General features: G+C 46.7%; 5 protein-coding genes across 5 annotated transcripts; 4 read left to right on the top strand and 1 right to left on the bottom strand.

Moving 5' to 3' along the window:
• Window positions 1-9,557: 9,557 nt before the first annotated feature.
• Window positions 9,558-9,977, top strand: IAQ61_011769 (uncharacterized protein; the record flags this gene model as incomplete). The annotated part of the gene is made up of 1 exon (XM_066099342.1): window positions 9,558-9,977. One exon carries the CDS (start codon window positions 9,558-9,560, stop codon window positions 9,975-9,977), a length of 420 nt encoding a protein of 139 aa, XP_065950861.1.
• Window positions 9,978-11,778: 1,801 nt separating this feature from the next.
• On the top strand, window positions 11,779-15,197 carry IAQ61_011768 (uncharacterized protein; the record flags this gene model as incomplete). The annotated part of the gene is made up of 4 exons (XM_066099341.1): window positions 11,779-11,788; window positions 12,236-12,251; window positions 12,448-13,010; window positions 13,060-15,197. 4 exons carry the CDS (start codon window positions 11,779-11,781, stop codon window positions 15,195-15,197), a joined length of 2,727 nt encoding a protein of 908 aa, XP_065950860.1.
• Window positions 15,198-18,514: 3,317 nt separating this feature from the next.
• Window positions 18,515-20,387, top strand: IAQ61_011767 (uncharacterized protein). Its single transcript, XM_003844283.2, has 2 exons — window positions 18,515-19,840; window positions 19,901-20,387. Exons 1-2 carry the CDS (start codon window positions 18,634-18,636, stop codon window positions 20,176-20,178), a joined length of 1,485 nt encoding a protein of 494 aa, XP_003844331.2. The 5' UTR covers window positions 18,515-18,633; the 3' UTR covers window positions 20,179-20,387.
• Window positions 20,388-21,685: 1,298 nt separating this feature from the next.
• Window positions 21,686-22,240, bottom strand: IAQ61_011766 (uncharacterized protein; the record flags this gene model as incomplete). Its single annotated transcript, XM_066099340.1, has 1 exon — window positions 21,686-22,240. The coding sequence occupies one exon, from the start codon at window positions 22,238-22,240 to the stop codon at window positions 21,686-21,688; it is 555 nt and encodes a 184-aa protein (XP_065950859.1).
• A 226-nt stretch (window positions 22,241-22,466) lies between these two features.
• Window positions 22,467-24,026, top strand: IAQ61_011765 (uncharacterized protein; the record flags this gene model as incomplete). The annotated part of the gene is made up of 3 exons (XM_003844282.2): window positions 22,467-22,485; window positions 22,553-23,362; window positions 23,419-24,026. The coding sequence occupies 3 exons, from the start codon at window positions 22,467-22,469 to the stop codon at window positions 24,024-24,026; spliced, it is 1,437 nt and encodes a 478-aa protein (XP_003844330.2).
• Between the last annotated feature and the right edge of the window lie 63 nt (window positions 24,027-24,089).

Raw genomic sequence — 24,089 nt, 5'->3', positions numbered from 1 at the left:
AGACGAAACGACACACAAATTAAGCAGAACTACCCAATTGTAAGCCCGACCCTGTGTAATCCCAGCGCACGCGCTTTCCACGCGAGATAATATCGAGAAGGAAGAAAATGGGATTGGAAGTGTATGGATGCTGTGATCCTAGATCCTAGATCCCAGATCCCAGCCTAAAACCCCCCGAGCCACAGGGGAACGAAACGGTGATATTGCTGTGTTCCACGTGTAGAGTCCAGAGGGTCGGGAAAGATGCCTGCACTATGATGGGTCTATCTTGCTAGATCTCTGCTACCAGTGGGCACGTACTGGCTACCTATAGACAAGGGGTGACATATCGCGGATATCAGCGAGGTGTTTGAGCAGAAAGGAGGAAAAGTGAGAATGCGCTTTAGCTCTCATTTGCTGAATTTCTTGCTGCCAATGCTTTTTTTGGGCGCAAGAGTGGAGAAAGTACTGGGTAGGGACTCTCGACGATAAGTCGTTTGTTGGAGGGGGGAAGGGGTCGGGAGCTGGGTGGTCTGGTCTAGTCTAGTCGATGGGACTTTGCTCTCCTCTAGTCTACACGGACTATTAGAATATACGATGTTGACGTAGATACCGGTAGATCATACACATTGATTCTCCCCAGCTCATGGCTCCAATATCACATCATACCAACACTTCTCCCTTCCATGTCCACTTCCTCTTCCTCTGTCACAGCCCAACCAACCCATCACACCTGAAGAAACTTTTTCCCCTTTCCTTCACTCCTTCCCCTCCACCAACCCACTCTTCCCTCCCTGCCCTCACATAACCGCCCACGCATCCGCTCCTAAAACCCACCCTGAACCCACACCGCCGCACATTCTCCACACTCTAGGTGGTGCGCCTGACCCGCGTCAGCCTTGTTGGTGGCGTGGGCTGGATGATCTCTGCTTCTTGCGTTGGATGTTAGATGTTTGTTGGACGGGCCACGGTGAAGGTTTCCGTCTCACGCTGGTTGGCGATGAGGTGGATGGCAGATGGGATTGAGAGTGTTGGGCGGGATATGTGGTGTAGAGGAGGAACGACAGGTCTTGTTTGTCGAGCGAATTGAATACAGGATTTTTAGTGGGTTAAGGGGGGGGGGGCTGGAACAGTCGATGGGACATGTCACTAGTCGACATCAGTGCTATTGCGGGGAAGCTGTGAGGATGTCGTGTAGGCAATTGTGCAAGCACTGGATATTTCAGCGACATGATAGCTGGTGTTTTGGGGTATCTCCTCATCCCGTTACATGCGCCAACACGTTGTGCCACTACGAGCGCCTCGGGAATTCGAATTGCCACATTGGTTGACAGTTAGTGCAACGTGTACTCCCCTTCGGTCTGTGACCAAAAAAAAACCCCCCGAGATGGAATCTCGCAGAAAATGTTGATGTTCATGTTGCTCTGTAGCCTTTCGCAGCATTCGGACCTTGACATCGCGAGACCCTGACTAAGTTTGCCAAACCGCACAATGCATCTGACCCGCAAAACTATATGCAAAATAGCATTTGAACCCAACTCCGACTCCGCCATTGACAACATTTAATTTCAGGCATGCCCCCAGCCCCTGGAGACGGCAAGGCTCGTAAACGTCATTTATATTATTTTTTGCAGTCTTTGGGGAACAGCGAAGATCCGGCTCCAACAACCGAGCTGGAAGGCACTGTTTCGATCAACTTGACCACCTCAGGCAGCCCCTGGGGCGTGCATATGGAGAAAGTCACTTGGGGGGGGGGGAGTCGACAGAGCTTGGACTGACCAGTGCAATCTGCACCGATCCACACATTGCGGCACAATACTTCATTCTCAGCGAGGGCGCAGTTCATATGACCATGGAATTAGCGCTGCGTGAACTCGTATTTAGCATAGGGTTAGGCTATGCCAAGCTCTACTAGCTAGCTAAGCGAGGTTAACTAAATATTATACTATAAGATTTTATAACACGTTCTAAACCTATTCTAAATATATTCTATACTAGTAATACTATAAGCTACTACTACTATACCTATTACTAATATATCCCTCTTATCCTATATAAGTAGATTAAAATGTATTTAGAATATATTCTTAATAGGTTATAGAAGCACTATTAATAGTACCTTGCCCTTAGCTATATCCTAGATAATATTAGGGCATAGCCTATAGTTAGCCCTAATAGGGTAGTTAAGATAGAGAGTAAAGAGCGCTACTACTATACTAAGATTAATAATAAGGGCACCTTATATAGAGTAAGAATAGGTTCTAAACGTGTTCTAAATAGGTTCTAATATTCTTAGGCTATTCTAGGTACTAGGGGCACTCTATATACTTATACTAAAAAAGATTATAAGCTTAATATAGCCTACTATAAGGTTAGTAGGGTTAAGAAAACTAGCTAGCCCTCTATAATAGAGGTCTATAAGGTAAAGAGTAAATATATTATTAACCTATTCTTAACTTATTATACTAATATATATAGACTTCTATATAAAGGTTATATATAATTACTAGAATACTTCTTACTATAAGTTATTTAGAATATATTTAAAACTTATTATTAATATATTTTATAGAAGTTCTCTAAGCCTAGTAAGTAGCTACTATAGGCCCCCCTATAAATACTAATACCCTCCTAAATATAATTTAGAAGAAGACTTATAGTAGCTATAATAGTAATAAGGTATAGCCTATAAGAACCTATTAAAAATATATTACTAACTTATTATAGCTTAACTTTATTACTATATCTACCCTACTAAGGATTTAAGGTTATTAGGTTCCTTATACTATCTATACTTATAATTATCCTAGCTATAGTAAGTTATTTATAATATATTATTAACCTATTCCTAATATATTTTAAGACTATTACTTTAATACTAGTATAGACCTTGCTAATTCCTGCTAGAATACTACCTAGTTCTACTTGTGGTATACTTTTATAGAGCCTAGGGAGGATAGGGAGGATAGAGAAGATACTAGAGAGGGGGAGGGAGATAATAATAGTAATAAGTAGGAATATATTAAGAACGTGTTAAGAATAGGTTCTAATAAATAATATATAATAGTATATAACCTAAAGGGGTAGTAGTAATTACTAAAATAAACTCTCTACTCTTCTCTTTTTTTTTCTATCTACTAAAAGTAAAGTACTATTTACTTTTATAGGGTCCTTTAATAGTATATAACTTTTTCTTTTAACTTTTATAGGTATTATAAAGCTCTAGTAGTCCCTTAGATTAAAGAAGAATCTAGTATTTATAGGTGTCTAGCTATAATATATTATTAATATATTCTAAATATATTTTAAGAGACTAGACTTATATCTCCTTTTTACTACTTTTGCTAAATATTATTTATAGTATAAAGGGGAGTAACTATTTACTCCTCTTCTTTACTCTCTACTTCCTCTTTAGCCTCTACTCTAGCTACTACTTCTTATTATAGACTAGCTATCTTAGAGGGTTCTTAAACCTTAAAGGAGGCACTTAGTATAGTCTACTCTACTAGTAGAGAACGTATTATTAACGTGTTTAGAACACGTTCTTAAGCATTTACTATTAAGCTCTTATAGAAGATCCTTGCTTCTATAATACCTTATATTATAGTTCTACTATAGTTTACTAGGGCTATTTAAACCTTAGGATAATACCTCTTAAGGTAGTAGATAAGATTACCTCTATTAGAGAAGTAATACTAAAATAGTTATTAATATATTATAAATATATTCTAACTTATATATATATATACTCTATAAAGTTCTTATACCCCTAATCTAGCCTAAATAGCCTAGTAGAAAAGCTTGCTAGGAAATACTATACACCTATTATTTAGGTAGGATATTATAGGAGAGAATACCCTAGTATTAGATAGAAGTAACTTAAGCTTAATATATTACTAGTATAAATCCTACTTAGTATTAGAACAAGTTTATAATATATTCTTAACGCGTTCTATTATATACTAACTTTAAAAGATCTTTATAGACTATATTAACTAGTTATATCTAATAATATTAGGAAAGATAGATAGTAAAATAGTATTAAACTCTTAAATATAAAAAGTTCTTATAGAGTGTAAGAAGAAAGAAGAAGAAAGAGAAGAAGAAAGAATATATATTTATCTACTTATATATACTTATATAATAGACTAGAATATATTAAGAACTAGTTAGGAACTAGTTACTATATTTATAGACTAACCCTACCTTATATAAAAAGTAGCTATCTCTTTCTTAAGTTTAAACTATACCTTTTATAATTTAAATAGTGCCTTTTTCTATGCAAGTTCTTCTTTATCTACCTCTAGCTTTTCTTTTCTCTCCTTTAGAGCCTAATTACTAAGAAGAGCCTTTTATTATAAAGTTTATAGTTATAGACTAATAATAAGTTAGGAATATGTTATAAATATATTTTATAAAGTATACCTTTAGGTTACTATTAGTAGAGGAGAAGAGCCTAGTAGTAGAGAAGATAGAAAAGGGGCTAGTAAACTTCTTTCTAATACTGCTCTACTACTTGCCCTCTAGCTTTAGGCTTTTAAGCGTGCTCTTTTATTTCTTATTAGGACTAAGATATATCTAGTTAAGTTAGATATAGTAAGACTTGCTTTATTATTATCTAGAGTATTATTATTATTATAGGATATATTCTAAATATATTCTAAATATATTTTAATTAGCAAATATATATAACACTAGCGTAAGACTTACTTTCTCCCCTTTAAAGCTTTTTAAGGTACCTTTGCTTAAGCCTATTAGGAGTTCTATAGTTATAGTGTATTCTAAACTTGCTCTAGGCTTTAAACTCTTTTATATCCTATAGATCTATCTAGTGTGTACTATATAATATTACTTATATAATTCTAATAGGTTAAGAATAGGTTATAAACTTACTTCTAAGTAGCCTTAAGAATACTTATATACTTACTAGTTTTATATCCTTTCTAGCCTACTTGCTTAGCTATATTTAAATAAGATTCTAGTTTTTCCTATACCTCTTTTAATATTTTACTATAGCATTATATAATCCTAGTAGTAATTACTAGGTTTTTCTTATAGATTACCTAGTTTTAGGCATCTTTAGAGGGTTTATGTTCTAATTATATAAGAATAAGTTAGGAACACGTTTAGAATAGGTTTAGAATATATTTACTTATATAAGAGGAGGTTAGCAAGCTAAAAGTATTCCTCTACTATTAATACCTATAGTAATTTACTTAGACGTAAAGAGGTAGTATTATCTAGCTCTCTTTTATATACTTTATAAATACTTCTTTATAGATATACTTAACAAAATCTTATACAAGATTAAAGTTGCTAGCGCTAGTTACGCTTATAGGGATTAATTAACTAGAGATAGCGCCTAAGTCCTAGAAATAAGTTAGAAACATGTTACAAATATATTATAGTGCGCTATAAAACTTACCTATTATCTACTTATTATATATATTAATAGTAGTCCTATAGAATCCCTATAAGTAAATATACCTCTATAACACTTATCTTTTTATAAGTGCTTTATACTTCTAAAAGAAGTTAGTAATAGTAACTTAATATATCTTAGTTATATCCTTATCTATAATAATTTAGCTAAGTATAATAACTATAATATATTAGAAATATATTATAAACCTATTCTTAATACGTATACTTCTTTTCCTATAGGTAGAAGATTACTATTAGAATCTCTACCTATGCCCTATATAACCTCTTATATAACATATCTATCTAGAATATGTCTTAATCTAATAGAATTAATGCCTGCTTTTTAAAAAGGTAAATAATTAAGTTACCTAAGCTTAATATAAAGATTTGCTATATATACGCCTATAGTAATATATTAGTAATATATTCTAAACCTATTCTCTTATACTACGTATAGTTTTAGGATCCTAATACTTTGTCCTCTACTTATAGTATACTCCTCTAAGGCTACTCTTAAATAGGAACTATAGAAGCTTTTTATACTTTATAATACACAAGATTTTATCTTTATTTGCAAAGCTAATATATATTTCTTTAATAGAATAGAAACCTTTAAGTTAGAGATAGGTTTAGAGCTAGGTTAAGTTTAGGAACTAGGCTATAATAAGTTAGGAATATATTTATAACAGGTTATAAACAACTTATATTATATAAGCTATAGAGTAAGCATAGGCTATAACACCTTTACTACTTCCTTAATATTACTATTAGATAGTGTTAAGGGAGGAGGAGGTATATATATATATATACTAAAAGAAATAATAGTAAAAAAAGGTATTACTACTATATCTATTAGTATAATTACTTAAAAGGTAACTTTACACAGGATTTTAAATAGAGATTCTTACCTTTATAGATAATTAACGCCTAGAATATATTAGGAATATATTAGGAATAGGTTGTAATATACCTACTATACTTCTTTATCTAGCTTAACTATAGCTTAACTATAGAATATAAAGCAGGACTACTAGAAAGATTTAATATCTCCCTAGTTAGAAGACCTTATAGATATATAAAGTCTACCTCTAGTAGTACTTAACTAAAATAATATTTTTTCCTAGTAGTAGATATTAGGCTATAGTTCTAATAGCTAATATATAGTTAAGCCTATTCTATAATTTACTAACTTGTTATTAATATATTTTAAATATATTTAAGTTTTGCTCCCTACCTAATTTACTATAGTCCTTATTATAGGATAATAAGACACCTAGTAGTCCTTATAAATCCTTAAAGAGAAGCGCTTAATAAGGCTATAATAATAGCTTCTTATTTATAGTTCTCTTTATAGAATTTTCTTAGGTACTATACTTTTTAAGGTTTAGATCTAATTATATAATACGTTATTAATAATATAATAAGAACATGTTTATAATATATTCTTAAGATACTTATATACTTTTACCCTAGAGTATTAGTATTTATACTAGCTTGCTAGCTAGCTATTAAAGAATAGTAAAGTTATAGGCCTATTAAGATAGATAGACTAGCAGGAGTATTATACCTACTAGAATTAGAATAATTTAAGAATATATTCTTAATATATTACCTATATAGCCTATATAAGCACCTCTTCTCTTATTAGGTAAGAGCTATCTTTATATTGCTAAACTAGTATTATATACCTATACCCTTAGCTATATAATTAAGGGTATACTAGGAGAATAGCTATATACTTAATAATTACTAGTGTAAGTAGTAGTCCTTAACTATTACTATAAGTAAGGTATATATTATACCCCTATAACGTGTTACTAACCTATTCTAAACTTGTTCTATTTACTTTTACTTACTTCCTTAACACTACTACTACTATCCTCCTCTAGCACTTTATATAGTTGCCTAAATTTATCTCTAATATTACTATCTAGTTTAGATATATTATCTAGTACTACTATACTAAACTCTAGTATAGTATTTAGGAACGCCTATATATTATTAAGAATAGGTTTAGAATATATTTAAAAAAGATAGTAATAAAAACTACGTTTACTTGCTTAAATTACCCTAATTTATACTTAACTATAGGCTAGTTTATATAACTATAAAAATTTGCTGCTGTAACGTGGACTTGAACCTACAGGGATATTCTAACCACTCAGAGTAAAGCCCAAGTCGCCCGACGCTAAACCCATGGTCATATGACATGCCACCACCTTCTCAGCTTACCAACGCGACTGGATGTGGCGATTGCAGCGAACATCCGCCGCGAGGCATATATCCACCCACCAACGCCATGGCTCCTGTGAAAGCCAAACTGTACTGCAGGTAGTGCAGAGCCTGGCCTACAATGTACAAATAAGCGTAACAAGGGTGTTTGCGAATTCTCTTGAAATCTCACTTGGTCCGGGAGCGTGCACGATTTGGGTCGACGGCCAAATTCCCACAGTTTACTGACCGTTGGAGACTCCACTGACCGGGACATCTTCCAAGCCTATTGTACGAAATGCGTTGAGAGAACGTGTCTTGGGCGAACGCCTGCCCACTCCCCCACAACGTGGACAAAGAGAGTGCTGACAGATTTTCCAAGCGGGGTGCTCGCAGAAAGGAAGATGGTTCATTTGACCCGGTTAGAGCTCGCAAGGTACAACCTGTGACCACTTTGCACCAGCAATCGTAGTCCAAACTCTCACCACTGGGTTCGAGCGGATGTCATGCCCGACTGTTGCCAAGCATGGTGATCGACGGCGCCAAATCGTGATACCTCGAGTAAGTCAGATTCCCAGGGTCTGGATCAGCAAACTTTTGGCATCGTTGAGGGCGAATGAAAGACGACGACTATACACCAAGGGACTAAAACTATCTCACTATCGTGTTGAGCCTACATGCCTTTCTCTCCCGATACCAGCTCCTTCGCCGTAGGGAATCGAGGAGGCCCACACACACAAGATGAGATGTCGCTAGCGCCGGCGCCTATACTGGTTGATGGTTCGGCTGCACTATGGACCAGTTTCGCGGTGTCAAAGTCGGGACAAGTGACTATCAAGTGATGACCAAAGTACACCGCGACTGTGTTCCCGTTCCTCTTCGGTGGTACCCGAACGGGACTGTGTTGTGTTTGAGCAAAAGTGTAGAGACGCTAGCTTTCCATTCAGGCAGGAGAACAAGGTGAGTGGGGACGGCGACTGGCATCCAGGTTCCTGGAATCGGGAATGAGACAGTTTGGGACGGAAGTTCGCAGCCGCCACTCGTCTTTGGAGTGAGAGTGTTTTGCGCCATGCTTAGCTGCAGTATTCTGGCAAGAGTAGCTACTCATGTGGAATGCGGTTGCGGAGGGGTAATGTGGTCACCGTGCCAGACAAGCTCGACAGCTGATAAAGTATACTTGGAAGAAACAGGCATGGCCGCCGAGGCATGGCGGTAGGAAATGTGTTACACCTTCTACCTTTGGAGATGAACATTGGGTATTACCAGAGCGAGACGTAGTATCATGATATGTAGAGCAGGAGATGTGCGTACAGTGTTGCGTGTACCTACTTAGCCTTGCCTAGGTACTGTGTTTAAAGGAAGTGGAGCCTACTGCGTGGTAGACAAGGGGAGGCCAGAGGCATCGTAACTCACTTCTGGCCGATGCAAGCGGTCGAGGGGAGTTCGAGGGGATCGCAGGCACCCCTAGAAGGCCGTTGGGATCAATGGGTGAACTGGACGACAGCAGGACAACAAGACTGACGGTGTGGACTTCGTGGAAGCACATGGGCTCGGTTGATCTCTGGCTTTGTGACGGTCCGCTGGGATGATTGTGCTTGCTTGCGTGCCAGCCATGGATGGAGTTTGTTTGTGGCTTGGGAGAGGAGAAACAAGACGCGTCTCCATGACCTTCTTAGTCAGGTTGGTCCGTTGTGTGCTATGACATCAGAGGTCAGTGCGCCGGCACAGCTTCGCTTCTTCTTCTCCAAGCCAATCCAAATCGTTCCGTAACTGCTCCGAATCCCCGATCCGAGCCAACGCGTCGCCTCACACACTTATTCTGTTGTAGAGTAGAGTACGTAGTGCCTAGGTACCACAGTACCGGTAGGCAAGTTTAAAGTTAGGTACAGCCAACGATGGGGCACGTTTGTCGGTGTGCTTGTTCCACGCCTCTGCAGCCAGTCATGCAGGCTCTGGAGTTCTGTTCTGGACAGGATGCATTACCGGTACATGACCAAGGTTTGAAAACCCAAAGGTCGACACCAAGATGTACCAACCTGACATGGTACGAGTACATCTGTGCTGTGTACGGTAGCTACTGCTGTCATACATACGGCGCGCCTCCTTTGCTGACCTCGCTGCGGCCGTCGATTGTCGATCCCCCAGGGACAGTAGGTACCATGTACATACTTGTCCATGGTAATCTCGCACGGAGAATTGGCTGCCAAGAGGAGAGCCTGTCGACCCTCCTGAAAGCGCAGAAGCTCTCCGCCAACCCGTCTGTGTCGTCCTACACTACAAGTGTTCCTACCTACCGAGCTAGGTACAGAGCACACCTTGCGGCTGAGGCTGACAGCAATCTCGGCAGCTCACCACTGTCGTGACCGTCACCAACCTGGATCGCATGTGGCCGACCTGGCAGCCACCCGTTGCACTGATGGCAGCATGGCAGGCAGAAAGCCTGCGAAGCCTCGTCGCCGTGCCTTGGGGCACGAATGCAAATCGCCCCGTGCTCTCCCCAGTCTTTCCAACTGCCGGTGCTGAGAGAGAGAGAGAGCTGAGACAGACGAGGACATCGTCCAGGTTTCATCTCAACAACAACAACAACAACAACAGCAGTTACGCTCAAGCTGATCGACCCATCATTCGCCCTGTGTGGTTTGAGACGTGCTAAGGAGGCGGGGTACCGAGTCCATTCTGACCACATTGTCGGCGAGGGTATCGTCTTGCTCGGCTGTTTCATCGCTCGTGTTTCGCAAGAGCGAAGATCGTTGCGGCTGGACCGTCTTCTAGACCAAAAGGGGCAGCCTGTCGTCTCCTCCCTCTGTCCCTCCCATAGCCATCAGCGCAGTCTGGAGACTTGGTAAGCACCGACAGGGCGGCAGTGCAGCATGGCCAGGACGATACGAGTGTGCTGTGTGCGACGCCTCGCTCTCTGCTGCCCGTCCACACAACGCCAGACTCGAGTTGCAGGCGGCGAATATCGTCAACACTGAGGAGGCTGCAGGTGTGTGCCAGCCTAATCCTGGAACCAGCTGCATCTGCGCCGTGGCCGCCTGAAAACGCAGAGCCGGCACTGCTCGGCACTACTAGCAGCTGTTGGAAGCAGACGAATTTCTCGTCCCTCCCCACTCCGCCATGGACTCCAGCTCGAGAGTTCTACGTGTAGTCGATTGCACGACACGCGGCGTGTGCAACGGGGCATCGCGAAGACAATACTACCTGGGTACATGTGGTGGGCATTGTCAAACCTCGCACCGCAAAGCCTAGCTCCTCTATGTATGATGATGTAGTGGGTTTCGTCGTTCCTGTGTCAGCATGGACGTCTCCCGACTCTTCCCCCCGGTGCCTCAGTGCCCCAATGTCCCCAGCGCGCCAGGAGTGCCCACTACACCTGGTCGGTTGCATAAGAGGTGGCCGGCATGTAGGCTCAGAGGCAGAGACAGATTGTACATCATAGTAGGTACTGTACAATAGATACACCTAGATAGTCAGACGAAGAGGATCGAGGTTCACGGCCGTGTGTGCAAAGCGGGCCCCCCCCTGTTGCGGTCATACCAACATGTACAGAGAGAGAGACATGTACGTACCGGTAGTACACAGGTGCTGAGCCTAGGAGTAGTACCCATGTCTGCACCCAGCATGCAGCGCGATTTTAACCATTTTATTCACTGAGGCATCCAATCACACAGCGCACCAAATGGCCCCCGTTCTGTTATATTGTCCCGCGACGACTTGTCGGGCCGCATTTTCTCTTGCGTCGATGCTGGCATTGGCCAGTGCGGGCAGGAATAAGCCTGGGGTCTCCCTCCCATGTCTCTTCACTCTCCTTGACATGCCTGCTCCCGCTGTCCCCAAGCCACTCACCCACTACCTAGCACAACGCCGTCCCATGCCATGTTACTGTACATGCCCTACCCAGTAACCTACCCAGTCGTCCAAACGCTACACAACATGCTCGCAGCTCACCAACGGCACACATACCACCCCACCCTACCCCCAACCCCATGCTCCTCTTTCTTGCGCATAGTGGCCCTTGTCCCTGCCCGTTGCTCAAATGTTACTACCCTCGGCGGTGGAGCGCAACGCACTGAGCACCTTTCCATCCTTCTCCACATGCTCTCCGCTTGCTGCTGCTGCTACTGCTGCTGCTGCTGGTTGCTTGCTTGCTGGAGCTTGCAAGCCATGTACTTGGGTACTTACATAGCGAGATCACCCCTACCCTCCACGGGTCTACCTAACCGGCAACTAAAAGTCTCCCTCATTCCCGCGTCACGACGTGCAGCCTAACAGGACGTCTTCCTGAAAACACTCTCCATCAGCTGGATTCTCCTCTCCCTCTCCCACTCCCTCTCTCTCACTCTCTCTCACTCTCTCTCACTCTCTCTCACACACACACTCTCTCTCCGTCTTTTGTCGCGACCCTCACAACGAACGCCATTCCTTCCAATCTGCAACATCTCCCACTTCTGGTTACTACATAGTCGTCGGCGTCCATGCTAATTTATCCCTGGCCTACCTAAGTACACCCCTCATCATATCACCCTCTGATCTGGTCAGTCACATCTCGCATTATCGCCCTACTGTGTTGTGGTGTGGTCTGTGGCCCAATCTGTGCTACCTGTTGGCTCTTGCAATCGAGCCGTCCACTCTGCTAGGTGCGCATCAACCGTCCTTCCATCGTATTCCCTACGTCTCCGCAACGCTTGATCTTTTCTTTCGACCACGCCGTTCCCTGGGGTTCGTAGCCTTGATACATACCACCCCTTGTGCGACCCTAGAACCTCGTTTCTTGCGGACCAAATAGTCTTATATTAACAGCATCTGCACGGACTCCCTAACACTTCCTTGCAGACCTCCAGTCCCAGCGAGATATCTCAGAACAGGAGCTCGCGTGTGCAACGCCCCAACAATGTTCTCTATCCTCAAAGGCGACACTGCTCCACGATCTAGACAATCTTCTGTAGACTCTCAAGCCATTGGACCCCATCCTCCAACACCAGACCTCGAACTCGGTACCTCGCTAGAGGCTGGTGCTTCCTATGCTGGCGCTCAGGCTTCTGGTCATTTCGCCATCCATTCGGCAAAGCGGAGTTCCGTTTTCAACTTGCGTTCAAGGAGCAACACTGCAAATTCCACTGCTCCTTCGCTAATGTCACCCAACCATCCCGACATGGCCGACCATGATGGATCATGGAATGGCTCCCCACTTGTACGTCTTCAGCCAGGGGGTCAAAATCAAAGTGAGACATCAAAAGCTGGAACAAGGAGGTCGTTTTTTCGAGGAAGAAAAGGGAAGAGGAACAGTGAAGCCACGGCGGTCAGCACGCCCGACTTTGCGGAAACCGATCTGAGTGAGAGAAGAACGTCCATGTTGCGAAAAGACAAGAGGCGAACTGAGTATGCCGAGGACGCTGGTAAGCTGCTTTCCATTCAATCTTGTCATCCAATGCTCACGTGTTGCAGGCGCTCTGATAAATCAGATCTCCAAGCCATTTGACTTTCAACACCTTTCGCACACCGATCGCCATCAGATTGCTGCGCTTGAGAAGGCATCTGCTGAGGATCTTGCTTCTGGTTCACAAGCCACGCGCGCGACACGACCTTCAAGCCGAGGCCTCCATGGGGCCAAGACGGACGATCTTCATTTCCGCAACTTTTCTTCGGATAATGTTATCAATGCAGATCCTCGGTCAACATCTGCTTTCAACGTACGGTCGTATCTCCGCAGCCCACCAACGCAGCACGAATGGCAACAATCCGATGCGATCCCGCAACTTGCTCCCACTAGGCCACATCTTCGCTCCGCACGATCCGTCGAGAGCTTTTCTCAACCAGGGGTTAGTCCGCGAAAACATGAGCCACTGGTCCTTGCATCCCCGCCTCGTTCTGCTGCACGACGACATCCGCCAGTGCAGCGGGTCGAAGCTGAGAACTGGCATGATGAGGAGTCAAAAACAGTGTCAAGTTCTTCAAGATCTAAGCGGGAGTCTGGTGTCTGGGACTCTTTCATGATTCCTGGAGTCTCGACGCCAGATCAGCAACTGTCGGACATTCAGGAAGACTCTTATTTTGGCCATGCTCTCACGACACCAGACGACTCGGCGATTCATGCCATGACACCGCCATTCAGTCCCAGCCTTGCAGATGTAGCCGAGGAGCCAGAACGATTCGCCAGTCCCCGACCTGCTCCTCCTCCTCCGCCGGGCAAGACTCCTTCAACGCCCAGGTCGCCTTACTTTGAAACGTTTTCGTTTGCAAATCATCACTCGATGCCCACCAGAGCTCGTAGTGACAGCTTATCGCAGACCTCGCCCCATGCTTCCAATACAAGATGCGCGATGCCACGGCCATCCTCACAGATGTCAGATACTCTCGGTTACTCGGGTGTGCCCCATCGAGATTCCTTGCGAGAGAACATGTCAACTCGTCGCACATCGAACACGTGGCGAGCGATTGAGGAGTCTTGGGAAGATGATGTTGACTACATCTACGAGAATGCGCTGGAGGCTGATTGCGATAGTGCGTGGGATCGTGCCTACGATGACGATCGCTACCTTGACCTTCAGAGTGGCAGCTCGAGAAATTCGATGCAGAGAGCTCGGTACACCATGGCATCTCAAGACACCACAGGCGAACCATCTACTGGTGACAGGTTCTCTGGTAGCTTCCGTACCTCTCTGCTTGTCCCTAGCACCAACAGCCTGCCAGACTTGGCTCCAGCCTCGGCAATGTCCGCCTCCACCACCAGCACCGGATTGCCAACACCTTGCAACTCATTCAGTGCAAACCGTTTTGGCGCCGATGAAGGCTTTGTGCTAACGCCGTCTCTTCTTATTCCAGAAGAGTACAAAGATGCCGGAGAGGTCACGTACGAGGACTTGCTCGATGAGTACAACGGTTCAGACCGTCATTTCCCCCTGCTTGATGCCAGCCAAAGCGTCAATAGCTCGACTCGCAGCAGTCGCGTTCGTTTCAGCCGACGCAGTTCATACGACAGCAGCATGATGTCATCCATCCAGAGCTCGGGACTATGGAGCTCTCCAGTCCGCCGTTCAGCAAGCTCTGCTGGTAGTGTCCCCGACCTTGTGCCCTCTCGGCGTGCTCGTCAAGACCAAAGCTTCAGCATGATGATTGATAAACTATCTGAGCAGGTCGCTGGCGTGAAGCATTTTGACCAAAGCACCATGGACGACGACGTTACACCACCTGGCCGTCACTTTGGAAGCCAAACCTTCTTCACTGTTGAGGAGGATGCCCAAGGCGTGAGTGCAAAGACTGGGTCCATCCTCTCTGAGCTCAAGGAATCTCTCGAATTGGCTCGACACGGTTCGCAACGCAGAAAGTCCACTGCGGCTGAGGAAGAACAAAGTGCTTCCCAAGACCACCAACCCCTTCCAGACTCCCAACGTTTGGAGCGCAGCCCCGTGCGCCAACATAAGCTTACGCTGTCTGACGGCGCGGCCAAGCTGCTCTCTGAAAGCCCGGTTACCAACCATGAACCCAAAGTAAAAGCACGCAATCGTGCTGCGACCACGACCGCAGTACAGCAACCGATGCTGCGTCTTTTCCCCACACCACCACGACACACGACCCGAAGCTAAATGCTTTCTCGAAATAGACTGTTTGCCCATGCGGTCATCTGAAGCCTGGCTGGCCATGCTTCCCACATCACGTCAACAATGATTCCCCCTTTCTTTTTTGTGTACATATTGATGATAGACGAGCGCCTCCGCGCTTCCTCCATACTTTTTCCTTGTCTGCGTCACCGCCTCAACCAATGTTTAGATCGATGTCCCACCCTCTCTCCTATCCTGTCAAAGTCAGACTTTCTTTGTAACAGAGTCAAAGCGCACGCAACACCGCGCACTTTTTTTTTCCATCCGTCTTTGAAGCAATTCATGCTTGTAGCGCTCAGCACGCGGTCCAACCCCCCCAATAATCTCATTTGTTAGACCATAGTTGGACTCGGCCTCTTCCGCCTCGGCTTCACGCCAGCTCCTGATCCGATTGGGATCTGACGTGCCCATAGGTACGAATAGACGGGAAAATTAATAATATTTTGGCATTGCACAGCGTAGCAATCAATCCAACCCTGGTACGGTGCACATACTTGACAAAGTTCCATGACCTACCATGTTGAGCCACATTTCATAGAAAAATGTGCTCGCCAAAGCAAACGGATGGCCGTAGGGGTTGCACTGGTCGGCCGATGGTTTTTTTTTTCGTGTGCCTGTTCTCTTCTGGCCTACCCTCAAGCCATAACAACATGCTTGGCACTTGAGTGTCCCCCGACTTTGCGAAACCGCACACTGAGCACAGCGTGTGGATTGCGAATGCACACACCCCCACCCCTCCCCTCATTCGAAATTGAGGTTCTGGATTTCATCAAGGCCGATCCTGACGATCTCAGCCCTACAAGGATCCCGCTCCTTTATGACACGGGCAAAAAGTAAATCGAGCACGAGCACAGGCGGACGAAACGAAGTACCTAGCTACCACCTAGGTCCCCCCAAGCACACCTGCACCGCATCAGCTTCATAATAAAAGTAGGCACGTCAACAGGCGCCCTGTTGGCACCAGGCACCCACTAACACGGGCGTTTCCGCGTCGCATGAAACCGGACTCCTTTTTCTCACAACATGACGGGCCAGGACAGGGACAGGGAGTTCGGGGGTTCGGCATTTGTGTCTTTTCAAGGACTGAGCGCATTTCAAGGGAATGCTTTGTTGCCAGGTTTACAGTACCTTAGCTACAGGACAGGAGGATTGAAAAAACAAACACACGCCTACATACTCAGCTGCGAGGATCATCGGAATCACGGTACATCCACGTCCAGATGCACAGACTTTGCTTCGCATTGAATTGGCAGCTGTTACCGGTACTAGCTAGCTACCTATTCGCGCACGGAGATTTTGCGCAATGCGTTAACGCTGATATTAGGGCGTCCTTTGTGGCGCGGATGATGGACGACGCGTCGCCGCCCAAGCCAGCCACTTAATGCGGGTGTAGCGTAGATCATGCTCGCACTGGGTGTGTGTACACTTGGACCGGTAAACAAACAGACTTGTTGACCTCTTGCTTGTACGGCTAAGATGTGCATGGCTGTGGAGCATCGTCGATGACAGGATTCTATTCTACCACTTGAGCTGCGCACACAAGCATAGCACATGGATAGTTAGTTACCCATGAGGTAGGTAGATATGTCTGCCCCGCGCAAAAGTATGTAGAGTAGAGTAGAGTACATCGGCCATGCCACGGTTGGCACACGACACGTATCCAGGTAGGTTGGCGATGGAACTGGCCCAGCATTCCAAGTCGGCCCCTGCGCCCACGCGTTGGTCATTTCTGCCGGGTTCAACAGCCTTTGAAAGTTTAGCGGAGTGCTGGGAAACCGGTTCGAGGAGCCGATTGAGACAAGGATATCTGTATGTTCTGTGTAGATTTCTGTCCTGGTGCTTCTCTGTAGCTCTGTGCATCAAATGGGTTCTCCCAGCCCCAACCACCTCGACTTGAGACGGGTAGGCAGACGTGTCCACAATCTGACACAAACACAACGACAAACTGCAACCTTCTCGCACCACCAATCAGCCCCCCCCCAATCCCAATTCTCTCCGGATAAACAGCAGATTCGTCCCCTCCTACCGTACCCACGGTACCGCACGCGAGCTGCACGCACGCAGCCAGCAAGCGAAGCGGCACAACCGCTCGCCTATACCTTACCTACTTCTTGACCTACCTACCTACCTACATGTATATATATTGCACCAATCTCACTCTCGCTTCGACCACCATCCGAGGAGATTATCCGGGCCGGTGCGGTCGAGACTGGCGGACTGGATGCCTGGGTAGAGCCTGAAGGAAGGGTCGCTTGCATTGCGGCGCGAGAGGGGGGGAGTCTGTGGGGTATGGTATTCAGGCTATGTGGAGACGAGGTTTGTATCGATGTGTAGGGGTTTTTTTGGGGGTGCATGGGGATGGACAGTAGACATGGGGTTCAGTGTGAGAAGGATCATATGAGTATGACCATTCGTTTCGTTTTTGTCTCGCTAGGTGAGTCTTTGTGCTGGGTGCTGAGTGGCCCAGTGTTGCGTTTGATATAGCTGCGAGAGTTTTCTAGTGGATTGACCTTTTTCGAAGTGGCGATGTGGTTGATGAGCTGGAAAACTGAGAACATCTAGTGTCGACAAGCTTGCCTACTGCTGGTCCTTGGCATGGAATATGTTACTGTTATTATGGACTTTGTTGTGGATGTCGTGCTTTGGATCGGTGCTGACGTGGGAGTATCGAGGTGGCTCTTTGATAGTACTTGTCGACTACCACAAGTTCTGCTCTGAGATGATCGTCGTAATTGATAGCTAATACCTGCGGTTTACTTACACAGAGCAGGATCTGGTAATTGGAAGGTGCTACACTAAGTAATCTTAGCAGAGAGACTTGCCTTCTTTCAACTTTTTGGGGTTTCCTGTATCTTGCACACAGGCTCCTATCTCCAACAGGTGAGCCCCTAACCGAAGGTGAAAAATATATAGGGCATGCGCATTGTAGTCCTAGAGTGCTGTAGGCCATTTAGATCAAAATATCTGGCAACTAACATATTAGTCCAAACATTGGATACTGGTTACGATGCTTTTTGTACAGCGAGTTGGCCGTCTTGGCAAGGCTTCATACTACACTACATGGCCACCTTTGGGCGCTGCGGATACTTCGGAAATAGTGTCTTGGTGTCAGCCAGATACATGGCAACGAGCTGGAAGACAAACATTGTCAATAGACGTTGGATGGCGATGGGTCTCAGAGGGTAAGATTTGAGCACGACAGCGAATCATGACGACGTTCGGACGAATACTACGTCATCGCCCTTGTAGTCATCAACCGTTACCCAAAGCCTCATCGTATCCTTCTCGCAATGCTGTTGCGCGAACAGTCCATTCCTCGTCTATCAAAAGTTTTCAAATATACTTTGCGCATATCCTGGGTTGCGCTGCTACCCGGCTCTTTTCCTTGCTGGACGTCCCTCTACCTAAGAAAACACCTGCCATGGTCTTCAGTCTTCGCCGCTTCACGTGGCGGCGCGTACTATTCTTCGGCTCGGCTTCCCTATTATTCTTCATCTTCATATTCAGCCTAACACCAATCACATCCCCACTTCCGCCGTATACCGGCCCACACGAGGTTGGCATCTTAGACGTCGAAACTGAGGTTCAAAAGCGTGTCATTCACGAGGCCGTCCTGAAAGCCACGGGCAACGATGCATTTACACTGGAGACACTGGCCATTACACTTTACTACCCGTCCTCGTTACCTGTAACCTCGCCTAGTCAGCGGCCGTGGGCAAGACCGTGGCTTCCCCAGCCTGTCTCGTTGATTGGAGAAGGCTACGCACGACTTGCAGGCGTTCCGCGACTGTCGTCGTTGTTCACCTTTGCTCTTTGGGCGTTGGGGTCTAGTACAGTCATTCCAGGGGTGGTTGCTGCACCAGTCATCTCCGGGGCTGAAAAGCTCTTGACCGACGAGGGCACTGGTTCTGGCAGCTTTGGCAAACTTATGCACGCAGCAGAGCAGGAGCATTCAGAACTGAAGCGAGATGAAGGGTTTGGTACACTACCTTGTCTCGTCTTTACACATGGCATGGCAGGCATGAGCCAAAGTTACGCACATTACCTTGGAAGCATTGCAAGCCATGGGTACGTCGTAGCCGCAGTGGAGCATAGGGATGGCAGTGGTCCAGGTAGCATTGTTCACCACTCCGATGATACAGAAAGAAAGGTCTGGCACGTGAAGCTACAAGACCTCGAATCGAATCCGCCCATGTCCGAACTCGATCTGAAAGCCGCCCAGCTTGCGTATCGCGAGGCCGAGATGAGCGAAACGATCAAGCTCTTTGCTCGCATGAATGCCGGAGAGGAGATTGAAAATCGGAAACGGGACTCGCCCGCCCTTCCTAGCTTCAAGGACCGCCTGAATCTCTCTGCGGTGGCCATTGCTGGACATTCGTATGGTGCGACTGGTGTGCTACAGGCCCTCAAATCTGCAGGAAGCAAGGCGATGCCCATCAACGGCGGAATCGCCCTGGATCCTGGCAAGGGGTCTGGCCCGCTCAATAAGGACATTGATGTGCCCATGCTAGTGATGCAGAGCGGAGAATGGACCGAAAGGCAGACTGAATTCTACGGCCAGGGCTGGCATTTCGATGTTGTGAAACGGATCGTGGAGAGCATCAAAGAGGGATGGTTCATGACGTTGAGTAAGATTCTAGCGTACCTTTGCAGCGAAGAGAATAAAACTACTGACACTTTTTTTTTAGGCGGGACTGCACATCCTTCCTGTACTGACGCGCCATTGATCGTGCCCTGGATCATGAAGCTGGTGACGGGAACCACATTGGCACCGACGGTCGCGCTCCGGGAGTACATTGATGTGTCGGTCGACTTTTTGAGGTTCCTGCAGACGGGCGAGAAGAAGGGTGTGCTCAACAGCAACGTGACGAGTTCTTCTGGGCCGTTGGGGGATAGCAGTAAAGAGCGGAAAAAGGTCAAGGGGGTGTATGGCGCTGAATGGGAGGTTCACGTGGCACCGCAATAAGGGCGATGAAGATGTCTAGTGGAAGATTTGAAGAATAATGAAAATAGTCAGTTTGCCATGGCTGTGGGTAATTGGTCCAGTCTATACAAGAGTATCGTAATATCATCAGCCCAGCGGAAATAGACGTCACCGACTGTTCCTGTGTGTTGTAGAATAGGTCTTGTGGAGAATGATTCATCGCCTCTACACTCAGCTCACCCGCGTCCAAACGCCATACCGTACTCTCGCCGCAGCAGTAGGTAAACTTTCCAGGCAAGGAGGTAGCCGACCTCTTCAGGAGCGGCAAGTCTGCCGTCAACACCGCTTTCCACCATCATCCTTGCGGACCGGCAAGACCCTCTCAATACATACCTCTTAACGGGCTCTCTTATACCTCTCGTCTCTGCTCCGACCGACTAGATGAAATTCCCGCACGCTCGGGCGCGCAAACATGACTAAGAGACTAATGTACGTTGTTGCGCGTTACGCACATCCCAAGGCATAGCATAATCTGCGGCTCTACGCAGACATGTCGATCGGAGCTCAGCTACCTACCCACTCACCTAGCTGCCTCGTATCAAGCTGAAGTGGGTGCAAGCAAGAGCCATAGGTAACTTGCTCCTCTGAGCAAGCGTTTCCACGATACACGCGTCGCCGACAAATCGCCATTTTTTTTTGGTAGAGTTTTCGTCGACACGGGTGCAGATGGTGTCTTTGACGATGGGGCTCGCTCATGTTGAGTTGAGGATCGTGTGCCATGGCAGTGGATGGCTGGGTGTTGGGATAGCAAGTGCACCGAGTTGATTCGGTCGCGATAATACAGTTTGTGCTTTTTCTTGCTCGCAATGGGTAGAAAGAAGCAGGGTGTACGTCATGTTGGTGTATGTTGTGGCTCGTGGCTCGTACTCTTGGGGGGTGGTGGGTTAGGTGTACGGTACTCGTACACTACTGCAGCACCATGGTGACTACTACTGTGATATTCCTTGCGTGTGAAGATTGTGGGACACCATGTAGGTACATACATAGTACGTCCATGTGACTTTACGAGATAGCGGGATGCACTGTGCGCATGGACTGTATGGCGAGTCAGGAGGGGAGCTCTGTGATTATGGTGAGTTACCTGCGTGGTGTTAGGTTTAAGCTGGGCGGGTACCTACCATTGGAATGATCAATGCTTTGTTGCGGTTATACTATATGTGATTGACGGTTGGCCACGTCAGTCTAGTACCGTAGTCTAGCTACAGCTCTACGTCGGTCTTGATCGAGAGGTTTCAGACAAGGGCAAAAAGTCAAAAGGTACCATACCATACCGTACCCAGGTACACCTACCTTTGCTCTGGGAAATACCAAAAAGCTCCAGAACTTACCGTACCGAAGCACTCGGCTCTTACCTATTGAGCCCGCCAGTATAAAAGCACAAAGACAATTGTTCCGTCGGTCGCGTTTTGGCTACAGTAGCTACACTAGCTACATACTTTGTCCTCTCTACATGCAAGGATATGTGCGACATGACGATACCGCAAGTAACCTAGTTTCTGGAATTCATTTCGTGTTGCTCGATGCGGTAGGTATCTAAAACCCTCAACACACGAGGGTGCACACTGGGCACGCTCACTGCAGAGTGGTAGAGCAAGCTTTGCGTCACCTGACCACGCCTTGTACCTTTGTACCTGTCATTGGCAACCAATGTGGAAATTTCTTTGTCTCTTGTACTGCCCCGTCCTAGTAGAGTATATACATGATGTACTCTATGCAGGAGTATGATTGATTGCCTTTCTTTTCCAAACCCAGCTTTTAGGCCAATGATGGACCGAAGACGCCAAAATCGTTCGTCCCCGCCATGCATGGCCCCCCCCCCCCCGGGCCTCTCGTCACACCCATATCCACCCACACACAACAACCAACCACCGACCACCGGCGGCGTGATATCTACTCTAGCCCAGCCATATCCACCAAGCCATGTCCATTCCCAGCCATTGATCAATCCTGAGTGGCGGGCTGGAACCTTGGGAACCGCCAGACCCACGCCTCTTTCAGCGCTTCTCTTTTGTGCATCGAAGCCTGCGCTCAACGTTACCAACATGACGCTTGCTTTCCCGCCATGCTAAGCCTCAGCCTGAGCCTCTTGTGCTGCCGTGTGTGACCAAAGCTTGCGTGCTTTGCTTTTCTTCCCCTCCACCACCATTCGCGGCCACACCTCCAGCGGATGCTGATCTGACCTGTTTTGAGCCGAGACGGCGGGAACCTCGACCTCTCTCCAACCACCCCACCGCAACAAGAAAAAAGAAACATGCTGGCAGCCTGCTGATATGGCGACGCTGTCTCCAGGTGGGCATACCTCGGGTCCAAGCAGGGCCATCGGCGACGGGCGCGCTGACTGAATCCTTCTCGCTAGACGTGCGCAATTCCACCCTTCGCTCCCTCAAGCTGACCTGCCCCTCGGCTGAGGGCATTGATCGCGACCTACCCTCTGTCTCTACTACTCGCCATCCCTCCTCGGTCTCCATGGAGCAAAGAAAGCCCAATCCGTTTGGGGATGCGGATGGGGAGTGGTCGGACGAAGAGGCGCTGCTCCCGAGGAACAGGAGAAAGAAGCAGTACATTCCCCCACATGTAAAGATCACAGCATCCGCCGAGACTTCTTCTGAGGAATCGAGTTCCCCTGAACCCAGTCCAATACGAATTGCCACAAAGGGTGGCCCGATTGTACCACCCAGAAGCCCTTCGCGGCCAGAGCCGACGAGGAAGGGGAGTAGTCACGATGACCTGGTGCAGCGCTTCTACCAAGTCACAAAGGAGCGCGATGCTCTACGCAAGGAGCTGCAGAAGAAGACCATGGGTCCAAATAGCATACCCGCGACCCATCCGGGCGTGTTCAAGTCAGAGGAGAAGACGCTGATCGAAGAGTTACACGCACTACGGCATGAGATACGAATCTGGAGTGAAGAATACTTTAGTGGGCCTCTTGGGTCTCGTGGCAAGAGGCCGCACATCCACCGGGCCAAGGAGCTGTTTGGGTGCATCACCGACAATTACCACGTCTATCTGATGCACCCGGAAGATAGACCGCTCCTCATACAAGCTTATGTCTGGACGAGGCTACAACAGAAAATCTTCAACAACTGGCACAAGGGCGCTGGGTACGTCTGGGCTGGCAAATTAGGCGACAAGGCTCTGCGCGACATCAATGATACCCTGCGAAAAGGTGCGGCCATACATCCTATTGTTCCACCGAGAACTCATTGTGCTAACAACGTTCAGCCGTGAAGAATGAAGCCGAGGCTGAAGAATACCATTATTGGCGCTCTCTGACTGTAAACCTCCTTGTGCCACAGGTTGATGGGAAATGGCGGCCTACCTTTGATGCAACACCCGTCCTAAAACGCATAACGCGATTCTGCCAACGAATACGACGTAAACTGCGACCTTGGTCCACACGGTCCCTTCGAACAGGCCTAGAGCAGTTGCACACTATCGTCTCTGCATCGGTAGCTTTGGATCTGAAGATGAAGCGTCAACTGGCCGATTACCGATTCGTTACGTTCACCGGCGGGAAAAAAGACCAGTACTGGGGCTATGGCTTCTACGACAGTGAAATGGAAGACGTCTACGAAGACGACGAAGACAGTGATGAAGACGGCGCATACGGTGCCCCAGGTGGCGCAAGAGGCAGACGAGTCGAACTGGCGCTTGCTCCTGCGCTGGAACGATGTGGCAACGCAAACGGGCATGTGTTTGATCAGAGCTTCATCCTCGTCAAGGCAGATGTCAGCTGTAAGAGGCTAGAGAGGCCTCAAAGGCCGCAGAAACGGCCCAAAGGCGGGAGAGGGGCGAATCGGTTTGGGGGGATGTGGAACCGAGACGGGTAGATGTAGGGATTGACTTTGGAGTAGTAGAAAGCCAATAGACGCATATCAAGCTGACCGAGAGCA

This window comes from Plenodomus lingam (genome assembly GCF_022343315.1).
Source record: "Plenodomus lingam strain CAN1 chromosome Unknown scaffold_20, whole genome shotgun sequence".
Lineage (NCBI taxonomy): Eukaryota > Fungi > Ascomycota > Dothideomycetes > Pleosporales > Leptosphaeriaceae > Plenodomus > Plenodomus lingam.
The sequence above is the reverse complement of the archived record's forward strand: the minus strand, read 5'-3'. Positions and strand labels throughout refer to the sequence as shown.

Coding starts and splice junctions, on each gene's coding strand:
- IAQ61_011767 (XM_003844283.2), top strand. CDS start 18,634: ATGGTCTTCAGTCTTCGCCGCTTCACGTGGCGGCGCGTACTATTCTTC. Junction 19,841..19,900: donor GGGATGGTTCATGACGTTGA/GTAAGATTCTAG, acceptor CTTTTTTTTTAG/GCGGGACTGCACATCCTTCC.